Source organism: Microcebus murinus, chromosome 14 (assembly GCF_040939455.1).
Source record: "Microcebus murinus isolate Inina chromosome 14, M.murinus_Inina_mat1.0, whole genome shotgun sequence".
Lineage (NCBI taxonomy): Eukaryota > Metazoa > Chordata > Mammalia > Primates > Cheirogaleidae > Microcebus > Microcebus murinus.
In genome coordinates, this window is record NC_134117.1 from 17,539,667 (window position 1) to 17,557,539 (window position 17,873).

Here is a 17,873-nt window from a genome sequence, read left to right on the forward strand (position 1 = left end):
AGAAAAATACATGATACGGAGAAACACAAGATTTCAAAGATCCCAGTGATATAAATATGTTTTCCTTATTTTACAATAATGTACAGGAATCACTGAATAAAATGTAAATACTTAAATAAAGATATGAATACAATGGAAGAAGATACATCTAATCATAGCCCATAAGGAAAGCTTGATGAGTCCAGGAATTCTAGAGATGCTGAGCAGTAAAATAGGAGAGGAAAAAATAGTCTTATTAAGACCACATATTAAATCATTAAAATATTGTCTAAAATTTCAATATAAAATCCATAAGATGGTAAAATATATTTATCACTATACAATAAAAACAGATGATGAAACAATAAGTATGGTCCTAATGTTGTTCAAAAATTAGATATGGCTATATACAGAACAAAAAGTGAAATATACGCCAACTATTCACTCTTTTTCCTGCTTCCACGTATTCACTTATAACACATACTTTCATCAAAAACAACTCTTATCACACCATTATGTGTTAGGGGTGTTGGTACTGGGAGAGGACAATCAGCACCCCTGTCCCAGTTGAGTGCATCCATGAGTTATGCCAATATGTTAACAGTGATGCTACCTCTCAGTTTTGTAGGACTATTTTAAGTCCTTTTTGTTAATCTGTACTTTTAAGTTTTTCTGCACTGGACATGGATTACTTGTTTCATTTTATACAAAATCATTCATAAGAGAAATCTCAAGTAGCAAACATCCCTTTGAAAACTATATTATAATGTAGCTTTTCTTTCATTATAATATTTAACTTATGCCTAAATTACTGATTGTTACACTATGATAAAGTATTTTCATTTAAAAAAATTTACTGCTGATACTTACATGAGGAGGAAAAATGATAAGTTTCATTTGGATTTAACCAACAAAAAGTTTTATTAAACATTCACACTATCATGTTTAAAGAAAAATTAAGGCAAAGCTTAAAGTTTTATTTTTATTTTCTTGAAAACAGTAAGCTTTTCCAAGCTAACATACTGCAATACCATATACATAAAGATGTTTAATCAAATGCAAAAAGTAATGAACACCTGAGCCACTGTGTTGTAAGCTGTATATTACAAAATGGACATTTGGAATTAACACCATTGCCGCTACTATATCTCACATAACCAGACTGATTAATAACAAATTTTACACTTGTTTAAGACTATAAATTATCTGGAATTCCCATTAATTTATTTATTATGTACTTCTAATGAATCATCATAAAATATATATTTGTGAACAAGTACAGATTGAATAACAAAGTGTACATTTAGATTAGAGTTTAAGGACCCACAATTATGTTGAAGTGGCTCAAAGACAAAGGGATATAGTATGATAAAACAGAACACTACTTCTGGAATCAGGAAACCCAGGTTTCCTGGATTCCTACCTCAGCCATGAATTAGATAGGTGACTAATTCAATTATCTTCTCTGGGCCTAAAGTTTGTTTACTACAAATTAAATCCTTGGATTAGATATTTTCTTCATTTCTTTTCTCCTTTTAAAATTTTTTTTATTTTTCTTTTTTCTTGATCAGGTCTCACTCCATCAACCCAGGCTGGTGGAGTACAATGGTGAGATCATAGCCCACAGCAACCTCGAACTCCTAGGCTCAGGCAATTCTCCTAACTCGGCCTCTGAGTAGCCAAGACTGCAGGCACACACCAGCACACACAGCTAATATTTTTGTAGAGACAGGGGTCTTGCTATGTTGCCCAGGCTGGTCTGGAACTCCTGGCCTCAAGTGATCCTTCCACCTCAGCCTCCCAAAGTGCTGGGATTACAGGCATGAGGCACTACGTCCAGCTCTTTTTTCCTTTTGCAATAAACTTTATTATAAATATAAAACTCATTCACTGTACAGTACCTAGATAAGTAAAAAGAAACTAATTCTGGAATCTATAGATAAAAAACATTTTGGTAAGCATTGGATATATGTATGCATATAAATATTTAATTAAGCATATTGAAAACAACTTTTAAAAATTATGCATGGGAAGAGATTTTTATATGCTTTAACTTTCTTCTACTTAATAAATTGAGAATATTTCAACTAGTATTTAGTATTCTTCTAGATCAGAGTATCAGTTTTAATGGCACCATAGAATTCCATTAAAGATATATTACTTAAAAAAATTAAGTCCCTGGCCAGGCGCAGTGGCTCATGCCTGTAATCCTAGCACTCTGGGAGGCCGAGGCGGATGAATTGCTCAAGGTCACGAGTTCGAACCAGCCTGAGCAAGAGTGAGACCCCCGTCTCTACTAAAAATAGAAAGAAATTAATTGGCCAACTAATATATATAGAAAAAATGAGCCAGGCATGGTGGCGCATGCCTGTAGTCCCAGCTACTCGGGAGGCTGAGGCAGCAGGATAGCTTGAGCCCAGGAGTTTGAGGTTGCTGTGAGCTAGGCTAATACCACGGCACTCATTCTAGCCTGGGCAACAAAGTGAGACTCTGTCTCAAAAAAAAAAAAAATTAAGTCCCTATTATTAAGTTGGTACATATGAAATAAGTAGCTCTGCAATACATATACCTACAACTATATTTTTATGGATATTCATGATTATTTCTACAGGACAAATAACCGACAGTATGCGCAGTTTTAAGATATTTATTATCTGATACAAATTGCCCCAAAGTGTTCTTGTTATCAATTTAGACTTGTCAGGAAGGTACAAGTACTCATTCTTTACACCAATAGAGAAAACATAAATATTAGTGGAAGTACCAGCTATATTAACTTCCCCCCAGACCCCCAATACAAATATATGCTTACCTTCATATTCAGCTTACTTAATACTTTTGCTCTGGAGAAGATTCCAAATGGAATTTTATTGATTCGATTGTGTTCCATATTGAGGGAATAAATGGTAGAAAACTGAGATGGACCACCCACTGGATATAACTGGAAGCAATTTCTAGCTAAGGTCAAACTATTCAGTTTCACCAGACTTGATAAAAGACTCTGTAAAAAACAAAATAAGCATAAGAATTAGAACTGTAACAAGACTTATTTACTTATTTTGTATAGAGCAGCAGTCCTCAAAAGGGCCTAGTAGGTAACAAATGACAGAGTCTGGTTGGGCTGGGCCCTGAGGCCAGTGGTGATATCTCATCTACCAGGCAATACAGGGCTCTAGCAAATTGTTGCCTTGCAGAAATGTGGAGCCAATGTAGTTAAACTTACAGATCTTAGAAAAAACAGGAAATTCTCCTGATTTTTATTGTTTGGCTTCTATTGGTTTAAAATACTGTATGGAGTAAAGAAAACATGTCTGTGGTTCAGAGGTGCCTCAGAGATGACTAGTTTGAGGCCTCTACAGTACAGAAACTTTAATGTCAGACAGTCCTGGGGTCTGAGCTTTGGCTATGCCATTGGTTCTATGACCAGTCCTACCTAGGTCTTAGTTACGTACCTATCTTTAAATTATTAAGATTAACATAATGCCTGGAACAGAGTAACCTGTTATTCCATAATTTAACTGTTCCTTTCAGGAATATTAAATTCAGAAGATTATTATACTTCCTGATATTGTATAATACATTGCTCTTTTATATGGCAAAATTTCTGGGGGAATATATGTATCCACTAAAGAGGTATTTACTTAGTACATAACTCTATCTCTCCCATGGTGGCTTTAGCTTCCCACCATAGAACCAAAGTGCTAAACGTTTAGGTATTATAAAAGAATCTCTGCTACTAAGAATATTAAACCCTATTTGAGAAATAAAGTACACAGATGAGAAATAATCGGAAAATAATATATAACTACATATAATTAATAATAAATTATTTAGAATAGGCTCTTACTATTCAAAGTCTGGGTCAAGGAAGAGCAGCATTAGCACCCCTGGTAGCTTATCAGAAATGCAGACTCTTGGGCCCTACTCTGGGGATTCATATATGAACCATAATATGCATTTTAACGAGATTCCCAGGTGATTTGTATGCTCATTAACATTTGAGAAATCCTGGTATAAGCTCTAAATTCTTTTGAACCCTAGCTCTATCTTTTAATAGCTTGTGACTTTTGCAAGTTATTTTTCTGAATCTTAGTTCATTCATTTTTAAAATGATGATGCCTTATTCTACAGGTCATAGTGAAGACTAAGAGAGATAAAATAGTTTTATAATACCTAGCATATAATAAGTGCTTACATTTAAATTCCTTCTCTATTTAAATTCAAAGAAAAGAAGAAATACTGGAATAACTGAGAAAGCAAGAAAGAAGTTGAGAAAGCTAGATTTTGAAGGATGAAAAAACTTTTTAAATATTCGGAGAAGTAGAAGAATCATTATAGACTGAAGTAAAAGCATAAGCAGAGAGAAACAAGCACAGTGTGAAGGGTGTGTGGGTTTTAAATAATGTTCAAATTTCAGGTGTCCACCTTGAGCAAACTAAAACCTTAGTACCTGAGGTGTCAGTATAATTGGCAAGGCCAGCTGAAAGGAATGAAATAACTATATAATTGGAAGTGTAACTATACAGTGAGCTGAAACTTGTTCTTTATATTGAACATTAAGAAACTACCTTTAACATTTACCTATTGCACACAAACAAAAGGAAGAGCATGGGTAAAAGTGGTGGTGAAAAAACTTTACCTAGCAGTCAATTCAGGAAAAATGTCTACAGTCTACTTTATTGAAAATAATGGAGCTTTACTCAATCTCATGGCAAAAATGTTATTATTCTTCTTCCACCTAACTTTATTAAATTAACATTCTTCTAGATAAAATGTGAATATCTGAGTATATTTGAGATGGAGCAACAAAAAGACAGCTGTCCAACCTCTCATTTCTTAAGTCATATTGTGAAACTTAGGGTTGCTTAGCATTGCTTTAGAGTTAGACACATCTGAGTTCCTATCTTAGATCTCCTACTTAACAATTTTGTCAGCTTTGGTGGATTAATCAGATAATCAATGTATCTCCATATTTCCAGAAACATATTTAAGATAACAAATTTGGCCAAAAATATAATCTCTCTTAAGTCTTATTTCCCTATCTATTCAATGAGAATATTCCAATAACTAGTAGGTTTATACTGAAGATTAAATGAGATAACTGCATATACAGCTCCTAGCCTCATGCCTTGAGTATATGTGCTTCAAGTTATTAAGTTCGTTTTATGTAATATGTCTACAGTAAAACTTGTCCATTTTTTAGTCCAGATACTCTTCAAATTGAAAAATATATAGTCATTTTATCAGCTCTTATTTCAGCAATATAATGAACCCCTATTGAAAACCACTGTCATGATTTTTCTTGCCTAACCCAGCCTGAAAGTCTCATAAGTGCTATCTAATGGATTTTATTATTTTCCTTGCTGTGCTTATTGTAAATGCAGATAATTACACATTTGTGTTAAGATTATGCTGCTTCCAAAGTACAGTGACTACTTTTAAATAAGACTTAATGCTTTCCCATATTTTGATGAGGACAAGCAAGGATTTTCCTCATAGCATCTCTGAAAACAGACCAGTTTAAACACAAGTGTACATACACATACATACACTTTTCTACATTCAGAGTGAAGAAAGTTGTCATTCTCTTTATATGTCCTCTAATCTCTCTCATCCAAAGCAAAAAAGGATCAGTGGTATCAGGGGATGAGGGGATGAGTAATGAATAGGTGGAGCACAGGATTTTTAGGGCAGTGAAATTACTTTGTATGATACCATAATGGTGGATACATGTCATTATAAATTTGTCCAAATCCACAGAAAGTACAACACCAAGAGTGAACCCTAATGTAAACTACAGACTCTGGGTGATCCTAATGTGTCAATGTACATTCGTTGATTGTAACAAATGTGCCATTCTGGTGGGGGGTGCTGATACAGGAGGAGGTTATGCACATTTGGGGATGGGGGTACATGAAAAATCTCTCTACCATTGACTCAATTTTGCTGAATCTAAAACTACTCTTTAAACAAACAAAAGGAAATCCTGACTTATGTCAGTCACAAAATGTTCTATAAGAGGGTAACTCACACAATGTCTGTAACAGGTATCCGATAATTACTAGTTTCATTTCATTGACAATAAGACTATATATATATATAAATTTAAATATTTTCACTTTTTCAACTTTGATTTAGACCCTGTCTTATATTTAGACATATTGGCACCAGTCAGCCTTAGACTCACAAATCTCACCCAAAAAGAATCACAAGGCCTAATTAAGGTGCTGTTTGCCTTATTATGGATGAGTCATGGTTAGAAAAGGGGATGACATTTTTTAAAAAATCAGTAGAACCTCACCCATTTTGATCATTCTAAATACCACTATTGCAGAAGGACAAAAATCCAGACAGTTTAGTTCTCAGGGCTTTATCTGAAATCTGTAAGTTTTACTCCTTATCTCATGTAAACAGCTATTAACAATAGTACTATTTTGCCACAGGTAAGATATTGTCATAATAGTCTTAGTGAACTGAACTGGTCCAGCCTAGAAACTACAATCCTGGGAAATTCATCTTTATACTCTGCCCAACCTGTTTTTTGAAATGCAAACATCCAAATTAATAGAAGTCTCGAATTAATATGTGCTACTTTATTTCTGTCTCCCTAAGAAACAAATCAACTAAATAAATTTTATAAATTAATTGCTACAAACCTATAGCTTCATCTATCTAAATGGTTCTTCATAAATCAAAGCTTAAATCTGAAAAACATTCATCCAAAGAACTTTTATTCTTAATTCAAATATACATTTATACAAACACACTCAGAAAAACTAGCAATTGTCAAAATATAGTAGGGGCACTTATATAAGAAATCTTTAATTGTTACAAAAAAGACTTTTGCAAAGTTCAATAAATCCATAAGCCCACAATTCTATTCTTTTGTTAGAATATTACAGTAAGATATCACAGTTATAAGTAAACAAACATTGTTGAGCATACTAAAATAGTAGGTAGCGAAAGAAGAAATGTCAAGAATGAAAGAATAAAGATAATTTTTTAAAAAAGAGTATATCTTACCTAATTCATTCCTAAATAAAATAAATGAACATATTTTGCTAATAGAACCAACAAAACTCAAATTAAAAACAATGTGCTAAAAAAATAACAGATTCTGGTGACTGTTATATACTAAATAGGCTTTAATATTATTGCATAAGCAATAATCTGGGTCCCAGGAGAGTTGTAGCTGATATTGACAATAGGTAGTACATTCCATATAGATCATTCTTTGCAGTTATCTTTCTATGGGACCCTTTTATAACTGAATGGAACAATCTCAATCACCAAGTTATTTCCCCAGCTGTAAAGATTTAATAGGTTTCCCTGCATTATCTTGCAGACTAGTTTCAACTTTTGTTTAATCTACTTCTTACCTCTGGTAAAGTAGAAATGTTATTGTTCTCTAAATTTAATTCTTCAAGTGCACTGCATTTTGCTAATGATCTGGGTATTGCTGATAGTCTGTTATATCTCAGGCCAAGACGACTTAAACTGGACAAGTTTCCTGTGAGCAATAAGAAAAAATTATTATTATTTTTACAAAATCTGATCAGCCTCTCACTGTCACAGGTTATCTACTAGATATTTATGAATTACTTCAAATACTATTACAATAAGATCTTTAACTTCTAGTACCAAGGAATCACATACCACACTCTATCGGATGAAACTAAAACCACTTTTGTGCTTATTTCAGAAAAATCATACAGCTCTAAGTTAATTTTTAAACCCTTTGCACTCAGATGTTGAGTGTGACTCGACACGGTTAGCAAAAATTATAGAGATTAAGATTACTCTTTGAATGTATCAATAATTTGAACTATAAAAAAATTCAAATAAATAAGTTTGTATGAAAAGAAACTCCGTTTTTTATTCTACTGCTGCGCTGGGGTATTTAAAAAATTAAATCCCGAGTAGAAGGAATCAAGAAAAAAAGCAAGTGAGTGCAAAGGGTTAAAATGAACTATTAGAAAATATAGGCATATTTTAACAAATTAACCTTTAATTGAAAAGTAGTGTATACTTTTAGTTTATAATAATTATTCCATTTATATCTATGTGATGATGAAGCCAACTTAGAACAAGTGGTTATATATAAAAATTTACAGATAATTTTGGAAAAGAAATTTCTAAAATATTATTTAAAATATAAGATCAACAATTATTTTGTGAGATCAGAAAGGCTCAATATAAACATTCCAAAATTTCTCTGAAAACTTGATCTAATAGTAAAAAATTCCTCGAACCAAAATAATTACAAACAAAAGTGAAAATTACAGTCTCTCTTATCTAAGCATATCCAGCACAAATTATTCATTATTGAATCAATAAAAAGCAGAGCATTTTATTTTCTAGGCATTTTCTAATTTTATTGTCATGACTACCTGACAAGCTACATGTAAACTACCTGAATGAATATAACGATATCTGCTATCATAAAAGGCTCAATTCAAATTTAATTTACCAAACAATATACATTAGAAAAAAAGTTAATTTTGATACAAAAAGATAACAGTAATGAGAATTTAGTTCAATGTATTTGTCAGGGCTAATTCATTTCTTTTTTTGACTTCAAATTACAACCGTTGCTATGAGATTCTTTGCTCAGCTAGGTTAAAATGCCAAATGTAGCCTTTACTTTTAAATTAAACAGTTATTTCCAGTGTTAGAAATTACAGAAGTGGATGCCTGTGTCACACTTAACTTTTTGGAGACATATTTTGAAGGCTTTCAACTTTGGCAACCTTCTGATGTCTGTCTTTTCCTTTTTGCTTTAATCATTTTTCAGAAAGCTGTTGTGTGATCAACTTTCTTTCTTAAATGCAACATTACAAAACTTATAAAAGGACTGTCACTATGCCTCATAATCTTTATCTGGTTATACTCATCTTCATCTTTCCCTCTTGCTGAAGAAATCAGTGACTGAAATTGTAAGTAATGACTAATTGCAGCTAATTTTTATGTTTTACATTTTCAAGATAAGAATTAGTCATTGATAGTGAAAAATACCCTCATGATTCTATACCTAATTCTAGACAACTATAGTGCAGAAAAACTTAGCAACCACTTCAATTCCTCCAATTAGAACTATTCCACAGGTATGTTATGTTCATTTACATCCTTTCTACAACAGTATTTGAAAACTAGGCCAAGAGTTTCTTGGTTCTGATTTAATAAAATTCCAATAGGCATAAAATCAAATACAAAAGCAACAATAAAAACTACCATTTAGCAAAGACACGTTAATTTTGTCTTTAAAATGCTTTCTAAGTTAACTAGTGTCTTTCTAGTGATACTTCGCTAGCGTCTTTCTGATGATACTCTGGAGAGATGTGTCAATTTTGGACGAAAAAAAAAAGCAGAGGGTCGGGTGACTTTCCAAAGCCCCAGAAAACTGAGATTAGAAAAAAGGCAAGAATGATATTTACTATTGCTACCACTGCATTATGATATTGAATATGATATAAATATTACTTAAAAGTTGGGTTGGCAGAAATAATCTTTTTATGACTAAAATATGTTAATTAGTCATATGTATAGTAAGCAAAAAAATGGGGACAATGTAAATGTTCAACAATAGAATAATAATTATTTAAATTGGAGGCATCATAATGTAATAGAAAAACATGAACATGGGCAAGTTACTTAACCTTTCTGAGTCTATTTTCTTGTCCATAAAGTGGGGATAATGCCACATACTTGACAGGGTTACTCTGTGTGTGTAAGATACTTAGCACCATGACTGGATACATAATAGACATTCAATACATAATTTTTATTCTATGTCTATATTCTGTAATACTTTGTACCTATTAAAATTATGTTATAAAATTTTTAAGATTTAAAAAATTTAAGGTTATGATGTTATTTGGGAAAAAGATAAAACTGCATTTTATATGATCTCAACAATGTAAAAACACGCATACAAAATAATGCAAAGAAAATTCATCAAAACAGAGTTATCTGGACAGCAGAATTATGAAAGAACAATTAAAAAGCTTTTTTAAGAACTTATCTATATTTTTCCAAATTTTCTGGTTTTGTAATTTAAAAAAACATTGATAAAGATCTATAATTCTGAAGTCATTTTAATTTTAAAAAATCATGACATATTTCCACCATCCTTTCTTTTTTTGTGATAAATATTTTACCTTGTGGAGATATGACCATCTTTTGCATTATATACCTGTATATCTTTTTAATGTTTTTCCTATCTCCTTTTTTTTTGTTTGTTTGTTTTTTGCTTTTTTAAGACAGGGTCTCACTTGTCACTCAGAGGAATCCTCCCACTTTGGCCTCCCAAAGCACTGGGATTACAGGTGTGATCCACCACGCCCAGCCTGTACATCTTTTTAATGGCATACTGACTACATACAGATCTATATTATACATATAATATTGTACATATATAGCCTAAATGCCATTAAAAAGATTGAAAATGTAGATTTAAAATCTGTAAACACTCTTTGAAAGCCCAGAAGTGCTGCTGTGTTTTTTTTCTTTTAGCATGTCATTCAACAACACAATCAAAAGAGAACATTTATAAGCGAAATCTCACATGACAATGAGCAAACCTGAAAAAATCATGTCAAAGTCAAATAATTCTTGAAATAGTCTAGTATAATATATTGGTTCAAATATTTAAAAGTGATATCTACTTTGTGATATTTTAATAAATTGAGGGTATGATTCACAAATGCTTTATCTTTATGGTTCATGCTTAAAAAAGTCGTCTTCTCCCATAAAGCTTATTTGACTCTACCCTTTAATCCTAGAGCAGGCCAATTCTCAAAACATGTATAAAGCAGTCTGTCACTATGTCAAAATAAGCTTCATTGTAGAGTGAGCCTATAGTACTACTGGACTCATAATTGAGGCTAATTTTGTGTACATATTTAATGAGTCTATAGAGGGTCATTATATTTTATGTTTCATTTATTTAGGTACAAGAAAGGATGAACTGTTCATGAAAAAACATTTCAAATTAAACTGTTACAGCTGTTTCACTTAATTTTGTCTTCTAAGTCAATTTTTTTTTTCCAGCTGAAAATGTGATATCTTAACAATGCAAAGGCCAGGGAGGCAAATGCCTATAAACAGCACACACCATTTGCCTAATGAAATACAAAACAACAATATCCAGAAATTTTATTCTAGAATTCCCAAAAAACAGTTCCTGATATTTAACTCACTTAGCTCTATCTACTTCTCAACAGGCTGCATGGGTGCACCCATAGCATGGTGTCAATACCTCTGTCATCAAAAAAATCACACCATATTATAAATATTTTCATACCTATTTTGATACTAGTGAGTGTTCCACTGTCAGAACCCCAGTGTAGAGCCAGATACATGATACATATTTGATGTTTATAATAAAGCAAAAATTGAGAAATATTAAATAGATTGTACTCTGTGAAATTATGTTTTATAGAAAAGGAAAACCATTTATTTATCTTAATTAAAAACGTTTTCTAATATCAGTTTCATCTCCTCCAAGTCAGTCATCAAATTCTATTTGTATTTCCAAAATATATTTCTCATGTGTGTCCCCCCCTTCTCCAATCCCATCCTCAACATCTCAAACCAAAATCATTATAATAACTGACCTTGCAGACTCTATGTTTTCTTTAATACTCAACCCTACACCACAATGATTTGGGAATCCACATTTCCATCTTTTATCAGTTGAGAAAAAATACTGAGACTAAAAAACAACCTATTTCCTATTGTACCAAATATAAATACTCTTTGCTAGCTTCTAAGGCTCTCCATGATACAATCCCACCCTACCAATTCAGCTACTTTTTGTGTAGCTGCTGTATAAATGCACGATGCCAAACAGAAGACACAGTCTTTTCTATTCTTTCAAGAAGCTTATAGTGACATATTTTCAGAAATAACTATAATACTTAGTTATTATATTTATGTTTATATTAGTGCCCCAAGACAGGTATGAACAAAATGCTATGATCTAACAGGAAGGATCAAAGCTGGCTTTATAAAGAAGGCAGAAGAGTTAGTCTTAGGAAGAAGGAACATCTCTGCCTCTAGGAATAGGAGGGAATGAACAAAAAGAAAATAAAGAAATATAGAGGTAAGATGTTTGGATACTTCACATCGTGATGCTCATCTTCTCCATAAAGTGAGCGTATGAGCTAACTTGCAGAAAAATAGAGCATGGTGGTTTAAAGTTTTATACAGTCATCCAGTGTCCCTTGATAAAAAGGATATGAGAAAGCAGCAGCCATAAGAGCTATGAGAGGGCAACCCAGCAGTCTTTGGCATAAGATATATAAAGCAACTTGTCACAGTCACTAGCTAGTTAGTAGTAGAACTACAATCAAACTTAGTTGGCTCCCTATCAAGAAATCTGTCCTCAAGATCTTTGTTAACTTTGCTCTAAGTTAGCTTGTTTCCTTGATACAGAAGCATGATATGCTCATTTTTACTTTCATACTGTATGACTGTCTATGCTGTTGTGCTCATGGAATGCATTTTTCTTCCAATACTGAGTCCTACACATTTGTTCACTGAGCTTTCCCTGGCTATTCTATCAAGATCTTATTGATCTCCCTGTAAATTGAACTCACAGCAGGATATTGTTATCACCATCAGTTGGTAATTATATTTGGTTTTATTGTTGTTAATTGTTTCATGGATTAGGTATCTCCCCTCACCAGAATGAAAACCCCTTAAGTAAGAGGCTTGCTATATTTTCTCTCCATAGAATTTTTTTCAGTGCTGAGCACACAGCAGGCATTCATTCATACTTTCTTAATAATTACAGAAACTAAAACATCTATTTGTCCTCCTTTGCATTAGAAGATGCAAAAAAAATTATGAAAGGCCCATAAAAAAATCTTTTTGTCCCATTCTTATTTAAAAAATAGCATGTCTATGAAACATAGGCTTTATTAGACATAATTAAAAAATATAGATCAGAATTGCCTGGTCTATCTGAATATAAGTTAATTCTTCTACATTTATTTACAGAAGTTTTTTTCTGGGATACCCAACTTCCAAGCAGCCCATTCTCAGATATCAGCTAGAAAAAAAACACTAACAATTCCAACTTTCTGCTTTCCTCCCACCTCACCAAAAAAAAAAAAAATTTTTTTTTTTTGAGGCAGGGTCTTACTCTGTCATCCAGGCTAGAGTGTAGTAGCCTCATCCCAGCTCACTATAGCCTCAAACCCCTGGACTCAAGCAATGCTCATGCCTCAGCCTCCCGAAGAGCTGGGACTATAGGTGCACACCACCACACCCAGCTAATTTTTCTATTTTTTGTAGAGACAGGGTCTCACTTTTGCTCAGGCTGGTCTCAAACTCCTGGCCTCAAGAGATCCTCCTACCTCAGCCTCCCAAAGTGCTAGGATTACAGGTGTGAGCCACTCCATATGGCCACCAAATAACTTTTTAACTACAAAATATATGAATGCATCTTCATCTTTTCTTTAGATAACTATGGTTTATAGTCTAATATGGACCTACTGAATCCTTTCTCTAAGCATTTATTTATACATATACAAATACAGGGATTTTTCATGTTTATTTTTATATAAATGGTATCATTCTATATGCTTGCTCCTCCCCCATAATAGGTCATAGAAATATTTTCCTGTGACAAAATACAGATATACCTAATTCTATTTAATCATTATAAGTATTCCTTGATATGTATGTATTAATACCTATCTAATCACTGTCCAATGGGTGGATTTTGTTTCTAATTTTTAAGAAGGAATTCTGTAATGAACACCCTTATAGATATGTTTGTGTACATTTGAAAATATTTCTTATATGTCTCAGAGGATATAGATATTTTAGATTTTGATAAATAATACCAAAAGGCTGTATCAATTTTATTTCCACCAAGAGTGAAGGACAGTGCCCATTTACTCACATCCTTGCAAAATAGGGAGTGATAGTATCAATTTTTTATCCTTTGCCTATTCCGTACCTACAGCCATTGCTACAGCAATGCTGATAAATATGGAAATTTTCCTACAAGTAGTGATCATGTCTGACTATAAAGAACTTCAAAATCTTCTGATAAAATTTTAATTTGCTGTACACAACCCAAGATAAAAAAAAAAGGCATCCAATCTTTAAAAAGAACTGAAGTATAAAAGACCATCCCTTTCTCTCCTTCATACCACTGATTTCCCCACAGAAGATGTTTCATTGTGATAACATAGCTAAAGCACTCACCAAGGGGTCTTTGAAGTTTGACAGAAAAGGAAAGGGCTTATTGATAGTTGAAAGTCCCTATAATTTTGTTTTATCAACTGACATGCCTTATTCAATCTTTACTGTAGAATAGTAGCTAAATATAATATTTTAAATGCTTTTTATTCTTACTGAAACCTAAAAATTTCCTGTGGCAATAAGGATCAGTATGGTAACCAAATTTAATTTTTATCAGCTCAAAATCCCAGAAAATAGAGCCAGATTCTTAAAACTTCTTTTCTAAAACCAAATAACTTTTAAAGTTCTCACTTTTAAAGCCAGAATGTATTTCTAGAATTAAAACATTACAAAATAGTGAAATTACTACATGACATTATATAGTACTGAAATGAGTGGTAATTGAAATAAAAATGGTAGTAGGTACTTCCAATTTTCTTAGATCTAAACTTTTTCCCTTTTTTTGTTTTGGTGGGATAAAACGGGCTGAATTTTAAAAATGTAATCTATGAAATTATACTATTCTAGTGGAGAAATCCATATTTACAAAGACCCTATCACTGACTTGAGAGTATGGCATGTTCAAAGAGCCATCCACATTTCACCAGAATCCAGTACTCTCAGCAAAATAAAAGAGGTTAAAACAAAATCAAGAATGAAATATCAAAACTCTTTCACGCCAGAGAAAAACATCAGAATTCTGGCATTTATTGTGATTCACCTTCTGCAGTGGTTTCAACTCTAACCTCTTTCAATGAGTGGTTTTAACAAACTAAACTACAACCTGGAAATCAAGATGAAGCTTTCTTTAATGTTGAGCCTTCTTGGCTAAGAAATAAAAATCAATGCTGCTGAGCTTCTGTGTATAAATGTAGGCTGATCATTGCCAATCACTGGCATTTAGGTTTCAAGTGCTTAACTTTTGTCTACAAATTGTTCTGTGCTCCACTTTGACAAATTGCTTTCTTAAGCTGGCAGATTTTTCAAGTATAGTGAAATAAAATGGCTGCGAATTAAAATTAGATACTTTGAATTTCAGCAAATATAATCACCAACTTTAGGCTAATTCAGTGTAACTTCTGAGTAAGACTCTAATTCAAACAATCTTATTTTAACAAAGTAGCAAATAATTAGTAGGAAAGACACACAGTTCTAAAGATGAAATAATGTCAAAGGCACAATTATTTTTTTCAGAAACATTAAACTGGAAAACTGAAAGCAAACTGAAAAGCAATACAAAAATTTTTCAATGTTAAAAACCCAAAAGAACACCACCATTTAAAAAAAAAAACACAAAAAAACTAGTAAAGTTGTTATACATAAGCTGCACTGTAATTACCTAAAACCTAATTACTCAAACTCTACTTGTTAATATAACCATAATTACTGTAACACTTCTTCCGAGTCCAGTGCAACAAAAAGGACCTCTGTGAATTGTTCTGTGCTCCAGCCTTGAAGGCAGGGTTTTGTTGCCTATTTCTATTTATCACATTTTCAGAAGAAATTGAAAGTAAAATATTTTTTCCTACTTCAGACCTTTTCTCCCTTGATTTCATGAAACCACCAGAGATCCCAGAAGGCTGTAAGAATATCGGGTTCATAGTTTGAAACAAAATGACTGCTATAATCAATCTTAATATTTTCTTTTGTTCATAGCTAATTCTTGAATTAAAAAACATTTATATGAAAGAGAATATACATTTTATTCTTCAACAGGGTAGATAAACAGTTAAATCAGAGAAACTATAAATACACATTAAAGCACTCTCTTACTTAACTGCAACCAGCTACCCCTCCTCATTTCCTTCTCTCTCTTTTCCACATCCTATGTGCTAGCAGTAATCCTGGCACTACTCAGACTAGAAGTAAATGGCAGTAATTACTGCCAAGGAGTGATAGCTACTCCAGGAGTGTTCATGATAAATAAAGAAAGGGGTAAAAACATCCTAGTCTACTTATAAGAAAAAAAGAAAGAAAGAAAAGGCAAGGAAATAAAGTGATTTTTGGAAAAGTGATGGTAAGGAGGTATAAGATTTTTCAGTTGTAAGTTAGGGTAAGATTCTTTAGTCCAGGGAAAAAAGAGTGGGCAGCTGCTTCAGGACTAGCATCAACTCTCGAGGATAGGTATTGACTTTTTGTTTGTTTTTCATTTTAAATGATACTTTCCAAGAACTAGAGTTATAGTTTCCAAGAACTAGACTAGGATAAAAAACGTATCAAGAGAACCATATCCCAACTAAGTTTGCCAGTGACTGTTTTGGGTGAATTGCTCTTCTCCAATAAGTTAGAGGGAGAATCTCAAAAGTCTATTAAGACTGTTAAGATTTGTAATAGACCAAGACCCAAATGTTAAAATTTCTTACCAAACCTCAACCTTGTGCTGCACAATCAAAATACTGGGAATAGGAGGAATGGAGAAAGGGAAAAGAATTATTTTAATAATCACAGTAAATAATAAATGACTACAATACATAAAAAGTTTCAGTAAATATTACTTATTCACTTTCCATCACTGAGAATAATAGCTGTATTATATTTGCTGACAACTATCAAAGCATATAAAAATAAAAACAATATTACTTAAAATTTTCTTGTTAATGTTTCAGTCCTCATTAAGTTCTAATACATAATTGTAATCTAATCATGCAAAATAGGCTAGAAGTGAGGCACATTTGTTATTCTTAGGTAACATCTTAATTCCAAGAGATTGATAATGAAGTCAAATATTTTCATATTAGTAAACATACTTAAAACACAGAAGCATTACTTCTAATAGAAGAGAAAAATGTAAAATTAAGAAAGCCAGGAGAAAGAAGGCTACATGGAGAAGTTATCCTTTGTCAGACCCTAGTCCTACTTACTGGAAGATTTCATCACACACCACCACCTATGCTTTCTCTGTTTGCCGGCACTATTCATTTTAGTACTTTTAATTGCAACTCCTTTTGATTCTTATTTAACAAGATAAGGACACAGATACACACATAAAAATGTTAAATAATAAAATATTATTAGAGAGAGAGAGAGAGAACACACAGGGCTGATAACCATTTCATCATTTGAAGGAGCGTGCGTGTGTGTGCACGCGCGCGTGCGAGTGTATACAGGGATATTTAGGAGAAAAGAGTTCTAAACAGAGAGATGGAAAGTACAAAGATGTTAAGGCTAGAACTTGCCTGATATGCTCAAGAAACAGTAAAGTGTATCCAAAAAAATACACAGGGACTAAACACCAATAAAAAGGATAAGAATGTAACTTTATAACACTGAGTTCATCTTAAATTTTGGTAATCCTGTCTCATTTAACAGTAGAGTAAAGCAGTATTTTGTGTTTATAAAAACTGAACAAGATTTTGGATTTTACACAAGAAGTTATTTTTTGTGTTTTTATATGACATTCCACTGAAAAGTGATCATGTTGAGATTATGCATTATTCTTTCTTTCCTACTTTACTATACCAATTAGTTGGTTGTTCACAACAAGCAAACTTAAAGATATATGTATTAATGTAACAACATACAAAAAAATCTAAATATGTCACTATGTAATCCAAGAATATATACTGAAATAAAAATAAACATATATGCTGAATTGGTCCACAGTCCCCTTAGATTATACTATGGAAATATGACCCAGAAAAATCAATACTGAGAAATAAAACATAGTTACTGAACTTCAGAAATGAAGAAATGATCCT

The 17,873-nt window shown here is 32.5% G+C and overlaps 1 protein-coding gene across 2 annotated transcripts in view; it reads right to left on the reverse strand.

Annotated features, from left to right (window-relative positions):
- Positions 1–17,873, reverse strand: part of SHOC2 (SHOC2 leucine rich repeat scaffold protein) — an 82,336-nt gene that overhangs the window by 6,660 nt on the left and 57,803 nt on the right. For both annotated transcript variants that reach the window (XM_012771248.2, XM_012771238.2), the window contains exons 4-5: positions 7,359–7,489; positions 2,792–2,980 (exon numbers count right to left, since the gene is read on the reverse strand). In XM_012771248.2, the coding sequence (XP_012626702.1) occupies positions 2,792–2,980; positions 7,359–7,489 (320 nt within the window). The remainder of the gene's footprint in view (positions 1–2,791; positions 2,981–7,358; positions 7,490–17,873) is intronic.